General features: G+C 36.1%; 1 protein-coding gene across 1 annotated transcript in view; it reads left to right on the top strand.

The window, feature by feature from the left end:
* The window catches only part of LOC119067294 (alpha-1A adrenergic receptor), a 60,199-nt gene that overhangs the window by 19,807 nt on the left and 22,683 nt on the right, over positions 1–17,709 (top strand). Inside the window, exons 2-4 of the mRNA XM_037170185.1 lie at positions 3,465–3,655; positions 3,727–3,842; positions 3,902–4,052. Coding sequence (XP_037026080.1) covers positions 3,527–3,655; positions 3,727–3,842; positions 3,902–4,052 — 396 coding nt within the window. The 5' untranslated portion in view covers positions 3,465–3,526. The remainder of the gene's footprint in view (positions 1–3,464; positions 3,656–3,726; positions 3,843–3,901; positions 4,053–17,709) is intronic.

Genomic DNA, 17,709 nt, shown 5'->3' with positions numbered 1-17,709 from the left:
ATTTGATTTTTTCAAGCGTATAAGGATAAAAAGAAAGAAAAAAATAAGAAAATTTGTTGGTATTGATGTTTTTTTTGTAAAAAGAAAGTTTTTATTTCTATCCACATACAGTCCTAAGGTTTTCTGATGGGGTCCGACGACTTACCAAATATATCTTCTTTCGTTCTATATTTAGAATTTCTCAATTGTATGTCATTAATTCCAATGTATACCCAATTAAATGTTACATTCATTTTTAAGTTTTAATTACCCATTCAAAAAAATCAGACTAAGACGACATTTCGCATAAACAGTAGATGATTATAGTGCTCAGAAAATCAGCTCATTACCAGCCAGACGAAAACTGGAAATATCCTTTTTCTTGGTTTGTTTATATGGAGGGTCTGGGTGGGCAGACAATGGCGTAAGTCGTGCATAAACAATCCAAAATTTGTAAAAATAATCGGAAAAAAAGTTTGTCAATCGTTTGATATGTACACATATTTGACGAAAATGCTATTCACACTAAAGCGCAATTAGTCTTTATTTCGCCATTAGCACTTTGTGCGATTAGTATTTATTGGACTAATTGCACTTTTTGCGAGTAGTACCTACCAATTTTTGGTCAATCGAATGCAGTTATATCAATCGAATATGCTATTGGCACCGGGTGCCAATAATCTCTCTAAATACTGTGGCTAATGGCACCAGGTGCCAATAGTGTCTTTATTATTATACTGTGGCTAATGGCACCGGGTGCCAATAGTGTCTTTATTATTATACTGTCAATAGTCTTTGGTATTTCACTCCAAAAATTTGAGGTTCGATTTACCTCACAGTTTTGAGTAAGACATCATTCAATAACTTGAAAAAAAAGCGCAATATCCTTGAAGTAGGAACTCTATTCGCCCATTTAGGGGTATAGAACATCATATCCGGAGCGATAGCGGAGGACTTGATGCAGTCTAACCACCAAAAAAATAACGAAGAGATTTTTTTGACACGCGTCAACAATGTATGTGCGAACACTCTACTCTCTACCCTTTGGTCAATATTTCATCATGTTCTCGCTTTAAATACGAGCAAAACGAGCTATCACTCGACTATGTAGGTTTAAAATTACTGGAGAAACATCGTTTTGAATTTGGTCACTTTTCATACGAAATGCACCAAATTGACTTTTTCCAAACAATCAAAATCTTTCAACTTACTCTGTGTATGTTTCTATCTATCTCGAAAAGTAGTCAATCTCCATGAAATTTCGCAGGAATCTCAGGTTAGGCATAAAAATGAAAATGTGATACACCCCAGGAAAAAACCGAATTTTGTTTTATTGGCATCGAAGTGGCTTCTGAGTGTGGGTTTTGAGCGTCGGGAATGCATTTTCGGCTGTAGCTCAGCTGTATTGAAACCTACAGAGGCGTGTGACCCATAAATGAAAGGCATTCGCCACACGAATCGAACAAAAAAATAATTATAAATATTGGTGCAGATCCGGTTGAGGTAGAGTGGTCAGTGTGACCAAATTTTGAGCTACTCGATCGTAGGATGAAAGGACTAACATCTTTTGGGTTATGAGAGATAGAGAGTCACTTTGTTCGGCAATGTCTCAGAGTTTTACGAGTGTAACTTCGTGGCATATGTGAAAAGTGTCAAAAGTGCGTCACATGTGGCAGATAATGTAGGCCACTTTGCGACGCAGATTTTTTTGGTAAAATTTTTGTTCAGTCAAATTTCCTTTGGTAAATTGGGCAGATGATGAGGAACACTAAGTAACCTTGTTTGATTGGGTTTAAAATTTAACTTTTACGTAACAAAGCTGAAAGCGTCATCTCTAGCGATATCATTCATTTTAGAAATTGTACTTCAAAGACTGCATCACACTTTTCTCGTAGAGATTTTTGTTGGGATTGTTTTAACTTCGCATGCTACGTATTTCTTGAGTTATTGACAGCACTGAAAAAGCGTTACGTAATTTATTATTGATCCCTAAAATATATTGCCATTCCATTATGGTCAGACTCTTACGAGTATTACATAAAATTGCCATGATTGCAGGAAAGTTTATGTTTTTTTTAGATTTCGAATATGGATCATATCAGATCTATTTCAAAACTTCATAACAACTTTCAACAGGTTAGGTTCACCTACTATATGTAGATTTTGTAAATTTTTAAACTTTATTATGGATGTAGTACACCTCGTATAGTTCTGGCTACTTCTGGTTTTCCTTTTCTAATATCATTTATGATTTCATTCGATTTAATGTAGGTATATGAAATCATAAAACGTCCGTTGTGTGATGTGATGCCCTGTTGATGCGAAGTAAATATCTCTGGAAATGATGTTAGGTTTCAGATATAAAAAACCATCTCCTTACCTATGTAAATCCGGTCGAATTTTATGTTTATATTTTTCACACAAAAAAGTTTAATTTTTTCTCTTTCAAACATTTTTTTTTTCGTAAAAAAGGTTCTTTCTTTCAACGAAAATTCGTCTCTAAGTTTGATGTGAAATTTCCGGTCTGTAATAAATTGAAATTTATTTACAAATTAAATTTGTATTTAAATTACAAAAACCTGAAATAATTTTGTGATTAATTGGAGATTTTAAAGTTTGAAACAGATTTCAGCCATATTTTTGAATATTATATGTACTACATCAAAAAGTAATGGTTTATGGTTAACGGTTGAATAATTAAATTATATATCGCTCTTGAACGTTGGATCGCAATTTAGGTATAATTAAAGTCAAGTCGCTGATGCCTAATACACTTCACAAGTGTATTGGCACATTGGCACATTCGTTCTTCAAATTAAAATTATGTTTGTGAGAATCATAACAATAGATTACGTCCGTGTGTCCAAATTTTTATTTTGACGAGTTGGGACGTTAAAGCCCAACCCGAAGGGGATGGCGGTATGCCCACTTGTCAAAATAAAAATTTGGACCCACGTATGTACTGTGCTTTACGTGAATAGGCAACGTAAATGCATATTTCATATGAGCGAAGCGCTAACTACTTTACCGTATCACGTAAAGTTGTATTTACTTTTCATTTACATGCTTATGCACGGTAACGTGCACTTTACACCACTGCTTGTGACAAGAAAAATGTATTTACCGTCCACAAACATGTAAAATGTGTTACGTCACTGCTTGTAAATGCTTGTTTAGGCACGTGTGATTACTCCACTCACTTACTAAGGAACCGAGTTAAACCATGTGTTCAAAGAAATGATGAAAGCGCGACGATCTGCCATCAAATAAAGAAAAAGTGATTCATTGTCGTCAAGCGTATCGCCACATTACGCGTAAATCTGTTACTTCTTTTGTTTAAAGTATCATTACATCTTTTACTACGTTAGTTTGACTATACGTTTTGCTATAATAAGTCTGCCAAAACGCATTTCGTCTACTTTTCGTCGTTGCCTAAACATTTTTTTTGTTTGCAATGAAATATTTTTCTTTCCTTCCAATTCCAGATTACAAGCAATGTTCTGAGAAAAACTTCACATAAAGCAAAGACCATCACGATTCGTATGTAATGGACAAAATGTCCCATCAACAATTAGAATCGGCGGTGCGGGAAGTGCCAGATCATCTCATGACCATGATAATGCATTATGTTACTGGCTTTCATAACATATCCGCAGAGGAAATCAGCGAACCGATTGTAAGGCCAGCCATATACTCAACATTTGAATAGGCGGCGTTCATTTGTTATAAAATATTCTACTCTTGCAGGTAAAACAATCATTGCGGCAATTTTACATTGTTTTCATCATACAGTATGCAATTTTGGTTGTTGGTGGCGTTGTGGCAAATGTTTATGTCATTTACTACATTATTCGATACAAATTGTAGGTAACCGACGGACAGTCGTTTGATGTGTTAATTGAATATGAATCAAATTTTATAGGTACACGGATGTAACGCATGCTTTTATGATGAATTTAAGCATTTGTCACTGCATCGAGAGTATGTTCGTATTGCCAATGACCTTAATGGTGATCATCATCCAAAACTGGATTTATGGACAATTTATGTGCTTCTTTTTGCCCCTGTTACAGGTGAGTCGAACAAAAGTTTGTAGAATTAATTAATTATGATGACAATACTGAGTCGACTATTGCATGTAAACTTCCGATGCCCGTGGTGTTGTGGGTATTCTTGACTTACATGTAATCTGATATCTATCCAAAATCGTACAAAAGCTTTATCAGCTGCAGTCATTCCCTTAAGTTTATTTTACAACAATGGAAAGTGGGAACCTCCAACTGAGAGACGTTTTCATTGTTTAATTGTAAATGGAGAGCTAAACGGTTACAATTATGAATTGCAATTGTAAACGAATTCTATTGCCTTACGATGGCTAACATAATGAGACATCCAGTGGGCGATTTTGTTACGGTCGGTCGACGTTATTATAGTCAACTCAAATAGATGTGAACATAAGTTTTACGTTTTACGCTAATCGCAAGATGTGAAAGAACATTCCCATCAAGGCATATTTTTAGGAATTTAATTCTTAAAAATTTGATAAAATGTGAATTTACAAATTAAGGAATTTTTTAAAGGATTTTCTGGAATTTTTAAAAGAGTTAAATTCCTAAAAATATGCCATGGCCTATGATTATGAAAATCCAAAAAATTGTCGGTGTTGTAATAGATAAAGGCTAGTCACACTGTTGAAAAAAAACGAGCCATCAGAACAGTCGGAGCGTTTGCTGCGACTGAGCCCCGTACAAACCCGTATATCTATTGCGTACGTGACCCTATTGCGTCTGTCACCCTACTTTGACCGTAAACCTATTGCGCCGGTTAATGTAGTTAAAGTAAAATTATTATGGAATGTGTACATCTTAGAAATTGCGCATAGCGCAATTACGAAGCCCCGTACGACGTTCCTTTCAAATGAAACAAAAATTTCAAATAGCCCTAAAATTTTAATTTATTGAGTATAAATACACATAGGGCCCTAGTACCGGCCTTAGTCCGAGGACCCAAATTTATTTTTTTCAACTACATTCTATTCGGCCTTCGATTACCTTCTAAATTAAACAAAAATTACGACAAACGGATGAAATTTACGCGAGTTGCATGTAAAATACACATAGGGCCCTAATACCAGCCTTAGTCCGAGGACCAAATTTATTTTTTTTTCAACTACATTCTATTCGGCCTTTGATTACCCTCCAAATAAAACAAAAAATACGGAAAACGGATGAAATTTGCTCGAGTTCTATGTAAAATACACATAGGGCCCTAGTAGCGGCCTTAGTCCGAGGACCCAAATTTAATTTTTTTTTCAACAACATTCTATTCGGCCTTTGATTACCTTCCAAATGAAACAAAAATTACGAAAAACGGATGAAATTTGCTCGAGTTATATGTAAAATACGCATAGGGCCCTAGTAGCAGCCTTAGTCCGAGGACCCAAATTTATTTTTTTTTTCAACAACATTCTATTCGGCCTTTGATTACCTTCCAAATGACACAAAAATTACGAAAAACGAATGAAATTTACTCGAGTTCAATGTAAAATACACATAGGGCCCTAGTAGTGGCCTTAGTCCAAGGACCCAAATTTAATTTTTTTTCAACAACATTCTATTCGGTCTTTGATTACCTTCCAAATGAAACAAAAATTACGAAAAACGGATGAAATTTGCTCGAGTTATATGTAAAATACACATAGGGCCATAGTAGCGGCCTTAGTCCAAGGACCCAATTTTTTTTTTCAACAACATTCTATTCGGTGTTCGATTATCTTTCAAATGAAACAAAAATTACGAAAAACGGATGAAATTTACTCGAGTTGTATGTAAAATACGCATAGGGCCCTAGTAGCGGCCTTAGTCCGAGGACCCAAATTTAATTTTTTTTCAACAACATTCTATTCGGCTTTTGATTACCTTCCAAATGACACAAAAATTACGAAAAACGAATGAAATTTACTTGAGTTCTATGTAAAATACACATAGGGCCCTAGTAGCTTTTCACTTCTAAGGCCCTAACTCACGGTCCACTCACCCGATTTTAAAAAACTTTTTTTTCCTGGATTGGTATTGACAATACCTATCATTTGCCGTGTCATTTACATTTCCATCGTTTATTTTGCCATAAATATCACCAAAAGACCTTAAATCACTTAGGTGGCCCTAACTCACGAAGGGCCGACCCGAATATGCCCATCTTCGAACTTAGCCTCACTATTTTGACTATCTTTCAGGGAAAAAAAAAATTTTTGAAATCGGATTTGATTTACTCAAGATATCGACGTGACGGACAGACGGACAGACGGACAGACGGACAGACGGACAGACGGACAGACGGACAGACGGACAGACGGACAGACGGACAGACGGACAGACGGACAGACGGACAGACGGACAGACGGACAGACGGACAGACGGACAGAAGGACAGACGGACAGACGGACAGACGGCCCAAATTTTTATTGCGGATTCGTCATCTATGAACATAGGCAAACACTTTGCCCTTACCGTCTGCTTCGAATTCCATCAATTACACACGGCATCGTAATCCTATAAGCCCCTTCGTACTTCGTACGGGGCTAAAAACCGAAGCTGCTTATAATACTTTCCAATCCATACAAAAAATGTCCCGAGTGGAGCGGATCGAGCGAAGTTGCCTAAAGTCAATCGCTGCGCTGCTAAGAATTTTTTTTATTTGAAAGACTTTTATGACGAAAGTATAAAAGAATATTTCTCGTTTCAATTTCTTTTAATGTTACAGAAGTGAATTACCGCCGACGAAATAGCTATTTCTCCTATTTTGCTCTAATTATAATATTTACAATAGACAAATAGCTAACACAGAAGTAAAGTTAAAAGTTGCGTGTTTTCTCGAGCGAAACCGTCGATAAGCAAGTTTCAACTTTGGTTTCCCATTTACCTATTGTAATCTATCAAATCCTCGGCTGTATAAGCTTGACGGTAAATAAATGAATTGAATTGAACGGAAAGCAAATATTTTCCTTTCATTTTGTGCAGAAGTTTCAGAACGGAAAAATTATTCGACAAAAGGTTTGAGTAAAATTAAAATATTCAAACAAAAGTTTCCTCTAAAAACATTCGATGAAATAGGGTCGCAATATTTCTACCGTGAATGCAACAAAACTTGCTTTCTCGATTTTTTTTTATTTAGCTTGTGTTTATCAGTTGTAGCAACTTTTCCTTTTCTGTCCATTTTTCTTGTGTAATATTCACCCAATATAGATTCTGATGGCACAGTTTACACTTTGCCCAAAAGATAACAAAAAAGGGTGCTCATAATTACGTTCCGATTCGGATTTGACGGACACAATGTCACGAAAGATTTTCCACATATTTATGAGGGTGACCGAAGGTTAATACCATTTCGATCATCTTAAATAAAAAAAATATCTTTGCCTTTTAAAGGAACATTTGAATAGGCAAATTTTTGAAAATCAATATGCCAAGTGTGTATCATTGGTAGCATAGAATTCTATCTTATTGGTTGTGGGTATGATTTATAGGAGAAATTTTGTATTTCTATTTATATGCAATCAAATTTATACACATCTATCACCAAAACCCTTCAGCCCATATCTTATCTCGATGGAGTTTTTGTTTTGCAAAAGATTTCGTTTCAACCTCACATTAGACTTCATCTTATTTTCCTTTGTTATTGGACGTGTGGGTATACAAATAAGGTGTTCGGAAAGTATATTATTGGTTCAATAGCTAAATATTGGAATAAATTTATTACAATTTTCTGGTTTTGGTGGTTCCTCAGATCAGCCGTTGAAAATGCGAGGGATAACGTTTGTATTTCCAAATATTGTCCTTGTTAAAGAAACTTAGTATTGTACAACTCACTTAACAGTCATCCTTTAAAACGTCCACATATTCGACATTATCGACCACTCTCCGTTCAACTACATTTATAAAAAAAATATCTGTAACAAAACGTTTTACATTTGACAAGACAACTCCTCTGTTTCGAGTGGACGTTCTTGTAGGATAACATATTACTTTACCATTGTGGACTTATATAATGGCACTAAAAGAACTAACAGTACTTTGATAAAATGTGGGCAACATTTGGACGTTGAATGGATATCTTTGTAATTCGGCTACGAAAACCGTTAAAATTGTATGACTTTGTAGAAGACACAATGGTATTTTCACATTGAATGCATACCACCACATATATCTTGGGCGGCCGTTGTCAGGCCGTCCGTGACGCAGGTCCGATTATAACATTAGGAAAAAGATTTTTCGTAGACTGCGGCACTAGATCTAGAGAAGGATAAACCCTCATTTTGCGTGCAAATGAATTTTCTATGTGCAAAAGTTGACATTGCGATGTAAGGCACCTTAACTTGACCCTAATTGTTTTTGACTGATTTCCCTTCCAGGGTACACAAAATCTTCATTCACAAAATTTAATTTTTTTAATTAAATTTATTCATTCCAATGGTGGTCTTGGTGGCCGATTAAAGCGAGAAATTTTTTTCAAATAAAAACAACAAATTTCAATCACAAACGACATAAAAGATATAGCCCATCCGTACATTATTACGACGACAATATTGAATGGTTTGTCAGAATTGTTCTCACATACATCAAACTGTTTGAAGTATCCGACTTTCATCAAATTTGGATACGTATCCCGGTCCCATTTATCGTAAAGACCCGCACTGAACGATTGAACAATTAATTGGTCCACCCTATCTTTGAACGGTGCTCGCGAATTGATATAATATGCAGTTAGTCTTAGGGTGAAATATTCGTCCACTTTGTGAAAGCCATGTATATCCCAATTAACTTGTGACGACAAATATGCGTTCTTTGTATTGTAGGTGGTCACTAGATACATGTATGTGTTATAGATATTTACCTCTGTTACCCCACCTTCCCAGGTGAGTCCTTGTAATGCGGTTATTTCTAGAAAAGACGGAACTAGTGTACCTGGCATTACAATGTTCATAGATGTTTTCTTAAATTGATCGAAAGTATCGATTTCGGACTGCATTACCGGTCGCGCTAAATAATTGATAAATACAGACAAAATATGATTCGTAAAAAATAGTCCGCCGAAAGACAGCGACAATATAATCAGTCGTTCAGAATTGTCTGTAAAATGTTTTCTACCAGCTACATTTTGTGTACATAAGAGACTGATCACATCCACACCACATTGTAACAGCTTATTCTTCGCACTTTTAAACACTCGGAAGATCCAAAATACTACAATTATTGCACCGATCGGCAAGACAATGGAAACAAACGAATTGTCAACAGTAAAGTGTTTTAAGAAACTTCGGAATTGATCGAACGGTTTAGCAGCTGGCACCAATAGAATGGCTTTGTCGAATTTTATAGGATATGTGACTACTCGTTCTTCAGGCGTTGAAATATTGTCTAACGTAAATCAACTTGGTGCAAAGTCTACACTTCCATTAGAAATGAGTTTCTTATGCAAACCAAATGTCACATTTTGCTCAATTGAAACATTAACTTCATTTGATTGGTATCGATTGTGTGTGTAAACATGATCCCGATCATCACCTGTGTGCACAAATATGTTAACGATCGAATGATTCCAACTCCAATCAAATATTTTTCTCAGATATTCCAAACGTCTTTTGTCTCTCAGGTGAAACATTTCAGAAATGATAAATCCAATTTTCATTTTTACATTCCAATACGAAAGCTTCAGCGTAACCGATGCAAGCTGTGACTTAATGAATGATGATTCGTCCATTATTGATGAACTTGCATTCGTGAAAGCCAACAGCAGACAATTATTTCCACCAGCCAATGCAAAGCTCTGATAAGGTATCCGGTTAGAGCTATCACCGCCGTTCAAATTTAAAATGGTGCTGGGTGTATTTGGATCATAAATTCTATCAATTAATATATGAATGGTATCATTGAATAAGAAAATATTGTAATCAAACTTATAGAACTCATTTAGCTTCGGCACAAAACTACCGTTGCTCAACACAGTATTTAGGTTTAAAAACACTACCGCGACTAACATCATTTTCCTCGATGATATGAATGGTACTACTGTTGGTTGTATAAAATAACGTTGTATATACCAACTAACATTCCAATCAATTTAAATTTGTTTACCCTCAATCACTGGCCGACTGGTCATTATTGTTATTAATTATGATTATTTTTTCGAAGTTCGTGCGTCGTCGAGATAAATCGAAAGTTCAAAATAGGGTCAGGCTCTGAGTGCGGTAGTCGGTAAGATATGGATGACTTACACCGTACATTAGGTACCAAGAAAGTTCCAAAACATCACAGTAAAAAACCTCGTTCTACCTCCTCGGACTTCAGGCTTCACGATTTTTCTAAGTACACATTTTTGATGTTATATGATCGTAGCTCTTAGTTTTACAAACAATTCATATTATAAAAACATTTCCGGAAGTTTTTGGTGTACAATTCTATGCAGGTACTTGAACACTATATTCCGCGACGAGATTTTATAATTCAGTTTTTTGAAACGCGAATCTCACTAGAATGTGATTGGATTTAATAAAAAAATTTATGACATCATCAACCCGGCAAGTTGAAGGGCGTGAATTCGTGTCGATACCAAAATGTTTATTTAAATCCAATCCGACTCTAGTGTATTTTGTTGTTCGAATGTTTTACTTGATATTCCTACTATTTGTTAATGATAATTAGGGTTATTGTCGAAACGAATGGGTGTAATTAATATTAATCACAATTGTTCAATTTACATGTTTCGACGAATCAATAATTGTTTTTTTTTTTCGATGACGAGAAATTCGAGTGTCCGGTCCGTACATTATTGCGACGTTTATATGTTATTTTTGATCAATCATATTTATCGTATAAATCAGCAGTGAAATCAAAGGATTCATCCCATACACATAGAAAATCCCTTTGCACTCAACAGAAAATTCTTTGTTTAAAATCCAAAAAAAAAATCCTGTTAATTTTAAGAAAATCCTTGAAAATCAATGAAAATGGCTCTAAAAATCGTGTGAACATGCTTGAAAATCCATTCGCATCGTAGAACGTCCTCAGAAAATCATTGAAAATCCTTTGAGGATTTACTTTGAGAAAATCCTATTGCATTAAAAATACAAAATTATCTGCCACTCCATTCTTTGGGTTTCGGGGTCACTCATATCGAAATCTTAATTGAAATTAAATATTTTTAAATAGATTTTACATGCTCACAGGTCGAAAATCGTTCATTTCGTTGAATTTCATGGACTTTCACACGCCCACAGCATATAATAGATATATTTAATATCCTCTCTAGCAACCTAACTACATTCATTAAGGTGGTAAAAGTGCGTCGTGGCCTTTTCATTTTACACGTAAAATTAAAAATTAGTCAACAGCGCATGATTCTACAAACAAAGAAATAATGATATTGTGACAGTCAAAACGAACTTTGTTTGCTAGATAGAGTATTGATATAATTCGCACTGAAATGAGTCCTAAAACTGGTAGATAAATCACTATTTTTTAAGGACTTTTTCAAGATAAAATTTTCAAATATTCTGACGTCTTAGTAACAGAACTTGAATCGATAAAACATGTAAACCAATCGTCTGTGTCACTGGTGCCATTTTCAGCTAGACCCTATGGGAGTTTTGATATTTATTTTTTTGGTAGGAATCCTGTGAATGTTGTTTATTGGAAATGCAGATTTGTGAAAAAATCAGAAAACCCTTCTCACTAGTTGGGTATGATTCCTTATTTGAGTCGGCTGTAAATAAACAAAAAAAATGGACCGCAAATCTCTCCAATATTTCACATAAGATATTAGTTATAAACTGCTACTAATGATATTCAAGAGATTGTTCAATTAAGGAACAATTTTAACACATTTTTTAAGCCGTTTTCACCAATATGCGTTCAAGCTTAAGGAATTGCTCTGAGATTCCGTACAACGTTAGTTGATTGTCAAAGTTGGGGAAAAACTTTGAATGTTACGTATATATCTTAACCGTAATGACTATTGGTTTCGGTTGGCGATCATCGTTAGGTTCAAAATGTTATTTGGGACATTAGCTTTGAGTGAATAGGAAAATTGAAGTTCATAGTACATGCTGCTGCGTATACTGGTAATGTGCTTTTAGTTAAATCTTATTATGTAGATTCTGTTCATGGCTAAGCCCCATCATATATGGGAAGCTTTCGTAGATTGAATTAAAATGTGTGGTTTTGTCGATCGTTGTCTGAAAATGGTTACTTTTCCATAATATTTTGAATCGTGAATTTATTTTATGGTGGACTTAAGTGTGTTGAAGTCCTTAACTATAAAAACACATGATATATTGTTTCGAATGATTGCCCGAGGGTTTATGGTCAATCAAAATGTTTTTATAGAGCAGGCATAAAAGCATATTTAGAAAAGAAATAAAGTTTTTTTATGGTCATATTACGGATGATACACATATGGTGGGTTTTCGTTACAGTAAATACGTTGTTTTTAGTCAGTTCGTGTACGGTACTACGGTACATATGTATTAATAAATATTATTGATATGTGATTTACTTGTGGTTCTGCAAAAAGTGTATTTGCTCATTAGGCTTAATTTTATCGTTGATCATTATAGGCTGATTGTGTACAATTTAACGTTTTATATGTTACATTTTTCTGACTTATTTCACGTATATTGATGAACGTGATTCATGAGAAAGCAGGTAGCTGTTGCTGGCTGTATGTTTTGTGTTTTGACATTCTTTGTGTAAATTAGAGCAAGGTGGGAAATCTGTACCAAGGATTTTCACAAATTTGAAATAATCAGAAGCATTGCAAGCAATTATTTTACCATCAAACTCCAAGATGGTGGTATGTCTTCAGTTGTGAAAGCTACGATAGTGCCACATGAAAAATGAAGACTAGTTCTATGTTGAACCGTATGAAAATGAACAGATGTTGCCACTTTAGAAATGATGTGAAGACTTGTCATATTGTGATTATGCTTCTCTCCAAAAAGCCTCGAATCTTAAGTGACAGATGTAAAGATGGTCCCTGATTCCAAAAGGTCCATTTTTATGGAACCTTCCCAATTGTAATATCTTTGATCTTCTTCTTCTTCTTCTCCGGCGCTACAGCCACTTGTGGGCCTTGGCCTGATCGAAAATCCGGTTCCAGCGAACCCTGTCCCCTGCTACACTTCGCCAACTTCTTATTCCCAGCGTCCGTAGATCTGATTCGACGCCATCTATCCATCTCATCTTTGGACGACCTTTTCCTAGTCGCCCTTCTGGATCGTTTCGGAATAACATCGAGGGGGCTCTGTTCATATCCATGCGTGCTAGATGCCCCGCCCACCTCAACCGTTGGACTTTCACCACTGCCACAATATCCGGTTCACCAAAATCACGTTTCAGTTCAAAGTTGTACCGTCGCCGCCACCTTTCACCTTCGCGCATTGGTACGGAGGACTTTACGCTCGAACGTTAGAAGCAACTGTTCATCGCTTTTCTTCACCGTCCAAGACTCGCATCCGTAGATTAGAACCGGGCGAATAAGCGCTTTGTAAACTTGGCACTTCGTTTTCTTTGATAGCAACTTTGATCGTAAATGTTTCATTAGCCCGTAATAGCACCTGCTTGCCGCCATGATTCGCCTTTGTATCTCCGGCGTGTTGTCGCCATCAGATCGAATCAGCGCACCAAGATAGACGAATTCGTCGACTACCTCGAGGTTCAACTCATCAATGCTCATATCACGTCTCCTTGTTGATTGGCTACCGAATCGGGCTCGGCCTTCATGTACTTTGTTTTTGATTCGTTTATCATCAAACCCATTCTCTCCGCTTGGATTTTCAGATTTGTGAAAGTGTCCACTGCTGCTGCATGTGTGCGGCTGGCGATGTCCAAGTCATCTGCAAAGCACAGGATTTGGACTGTTCCATTCGCCAGTGTTTTGTTGGTTTGGATACCAGCACGCCTCATGGCAATTTCCAAAGCCAAATTGAAGAGCAGGCATGACAGTGCGTCGCCCTGCTTTAGCCCTTCCATAACAGCAAAAACATCGGACAAGTCATTTTGCGTAATATCTTTGATGCCTAGCCGAAACTGCATACTTTCTGTTAAAACTTTAAGTTCTATCAATTTCAGTCTAATGCTTTCTAGTAATTCCACAAGTGATATCAGACAATATAAACACTACACAAGCGCACTTACTTTAACATTAACCTCTCATCTGAAATGATTTGGATTAAATTCTGTTGTCATGAGAACTGCTTTTCTTTGTAAAAAAAGACTTAAATTTTTTTGTTGTCAAATGTTTACAACCAGTACCGAAATGGGCTCGAAAAAGCCCATCGGGGGCTCCATGCAACTCAATTTAAAAAGGCCCACAAATTAAAAATTCTCATACAAAAATCCAAAAGGCGCATCGGGAATCCCCCGAATTCACCGTATGGCCAGTCCGGTCCTGTTTACAACGCAAAGAAAGAAATCTTCAAACTACGAGATAAAACAGGAACGATTCAGATGGATCGAAATGCGATATTAAATATCGCAAAGGAATTTTACGAAGATTTATTCTCATTAGTTCGACCAGATCCGACGAATACCACTCAATACCACTGAAGGCAGACCAATAATAAGAAACGTAGGATCGGAAGATCTGCCTGCCATTAAACTAGGTGGCGACTCATTATTGGGTGCAATAACGACTTTGTATAATCAATGTCTCCAATGGGAAGAAGTTCCAGAAGCATGGGAAAATGCAGTGATTACATTGCTGCATAAAAAAGGAGATATAACAAAGTTGGAAAACTATCGGCCCATAAGTTGCTTATCAACACTGTACAAGTTGTTCATGAAAATCGTTACGAAGAGGAATACCAAGAAGCTCGACTTCTACCAATCTGTTGAACAAGCTGCATCAGGATTCAGCACAAACGACCAATTACATGTGATGAGAACGCTAATCGAAAAATGCGATGAATACAAGATTGCTGTGGTCTTGATATTCATAGACTTTGAAAAAGCTTTTGATTCAGTGGAAATATGGTCGATATTGGACTCATTAGACGAGTGCAGAGTAGACTCAAGGTCTACTCCAACACAATTAGATACGTCTATAAAAACGCTACGTCGTGTATAAAACTTCATAAAAGCACGGAAAAATTCAGAATTGGCACAGGTGTACGACAGCGTGACACCATATCACCTAAGTTATTCACATCGATTCTGGAGAGTATTTTTACAAAATTAGACTGGAGTGAAATGGATATCAACCTGAGTAATCTCCGTTTCGCACATGACATCTCCCTGATGACAGCTGATCTAGATCAGGCGCAAATTATGTTAAAACAGTTGAATGAGGAGTCAAACAAAGACGGTCTCAAGATGAATTTGTCGAAAACGAAAATCATGACAAACATTGACGATGACAGAGACATTAAAATTGGTGATACTGTCCTTGAATGAGTCGACAGTTACGTGTACCTAGGTCACAAATTGAAGTTGGGTCTGGACAACCAAACTGCAGAAATAAAACGTAGAATTGGTCTTGCATGGGCAGCGTTCGGAAAACTCAGGTTAATTTTCAAAAGCAAAATGAACAATAGTCTGAAACGTAAAGTGTTCCTGTGCTCACATATGGAGAGGAAACGTTAACGTTAACAAAAGCTTCCGAAAATAAACTAAGAGTGGCACAAAGAGCCATGGAACGGAGTATGCTTGGAATTACGCTCAGAGATAGAATGACAAATCAATGGATTCGACAACAAACAAAAGTCGTTGATGTCATGGAAAGAATAGCATCTTTAAAGTGGAGCTGGGTGGGACATATTGCAAGAAGGACAGATGAACGTTGGACCAAAAAGATCAAAAACTGGAGACCACCTGAAACAAGACTTAGAGGTAGACCACCAGAGAGATGGAATAATAGTATAAAGCGAATTGCAGGCGAAAATTGGCAACAAGTGGCAGAGGATCGTTCGGAATGGAAGAGAATCCGGGAGGCCTGCGTCCAGCAGTGGATAGAAACAGGCTGAAAAAGAAAAGAAGAAGAAGAAAAATTTACAACAAAATTCAAAATTTTCGGATACATTTTAAATACATTTTGATGTGGCCAAGTCGGAGATGTCAGCTTGAATTAACCGAATGTACATTGCGTACAATGAATATTCTGGAAAATTGCATTAAAATGCTGAATTCTGCTTTCAGACTATCGAAAAACAAAACGACAAAAAATGGATGAGTCAACTACCGAAGGAGGAATCTAGAGGTGCCCGCTAAAACGTTGATAATAGCCACAAAGGATCGGATTTGCAACTTTAAATATTTAATTTGTTACATTCTTCTGGTATTAGAAAAAAAATGTGGACACCGATTGAAGCTTATAATTTCACATGAGTAGTGGGAAAAAGTTAATGATTGCAGAAACAATATCAAATTCCTCTCCCGAAATTTACCAATTCGTAGAACAAAAGAAAAGTGAAAACAAATCGAACTTGTGTCTACAACTGCCGCCTCAGACAGAGCGATTTAATTCGATTCAATATATTTTCATCGACAACAACAACAACAGCAAAAAAAAAACTTTACAAAATTATCAAATTTCTATGCTTTCAATATTTCGCATATGCTTAAGTTCACAACCATTTTGTGTGCATATTTTATTCCCCGTCGCCAATGCCATATTTTCTTTCAACAAAGAAATATACTTGATTCAATGTGGCTTTTACGAGTATTTTCTTTATTATTTTTATTGCATTACCCTTGGATAGAAGACAATAGCAGCATTTGTGAGGAATTGAAAATTGTTGGTTTTTTTTAAGCAGCACTCACAATGCAGCCAGTGTTCGTCTCGACTGGAAAATTTTCTCTAAACAACTCAGAGAATCAAATACGGTCGTAATCCATTTCATCACAAATATAAAATAATAAATTTATTTTACTTTTATACGACACACTGTTATAAAGGTGATTTGTACATATATAATATATAATATGGATACCGTAGCTAAGCTGTTTTCTTCAGTTAGTTGTCATCCATAAATTTTTTTATGGCAGCTGTGGGTATTTTTAGGTATAAAAAAAAGTCTTGTCCGAAGGTAGATGAAATGAAAAAAACGTATTTTCGTTTTCGATTTGATTGAACTACACAGATTGAATATATATTAGCCAGATGAAAGAAGTATACAAAGAAAAACTGCCGAAGATTTTGATTTTTTTCCTCTTTTTATTTAAAAAACGGATTGTTGTCGTTAACCCACAGAGGTCATGATAATTTTTACGAAATTTCCTGCGTATCAAAATTTGTAATTGGCTTTATTCAGGAAGTGCATGATTAAAATATTGTAACGCAAACCAGGAATCGAATCATAGCGTTTGTGGTCGTTCAGTGGAACTAATTTTTGGGAACATGAATCTAGAATATTAGTATATTATGATACCGGGGAACAAAATTATACGATGTACATGCCGTTCCTTCGGCAGAGTCGGTTTCGGCTTTAAGCAAAATTCAACGCTATCAAAAGTGTGCCACTCTCAGACGAGGCATTTTTTGGAAGAAATTGCTTCTCCAGTCAGTCTCGTTACCAAAGGTTTTTTGTCCTAATTTTCAGGATGGTCGATTAGTGACCACTGGCTGATCCAGTTAACGACTGGTCAGAGTGATTGTAGAAGTAATGACAGACAAAAATCTTACGCAATTGTTAATTTTAGTAGCTGACGTTCGGTGTTTATATTATCCGGTTTTGTG

The sequence above is a fragment of the Bradysia coprophila genome (genome assembly GCF_014529535.1).
Source record: "Bradysia coprophila strain Holo2 chromosome X unlocalized genomic scaffold, BU_Bcop_v1 contig_12, whole genome shotgun sequence".
Classification (NCBI taxonomy): domain Eukaryota; kingdom Metazoa; phylum Arthropoda; class Insecta; order Diptera; family Sciaridae; genus Bradysia; species Bradysia coprophila.
The sequence above is the reverse complement of the archived record's forward strand: the minus strand, read 5'-3'. Positions and strand labels throughout refer to the sequence as shown.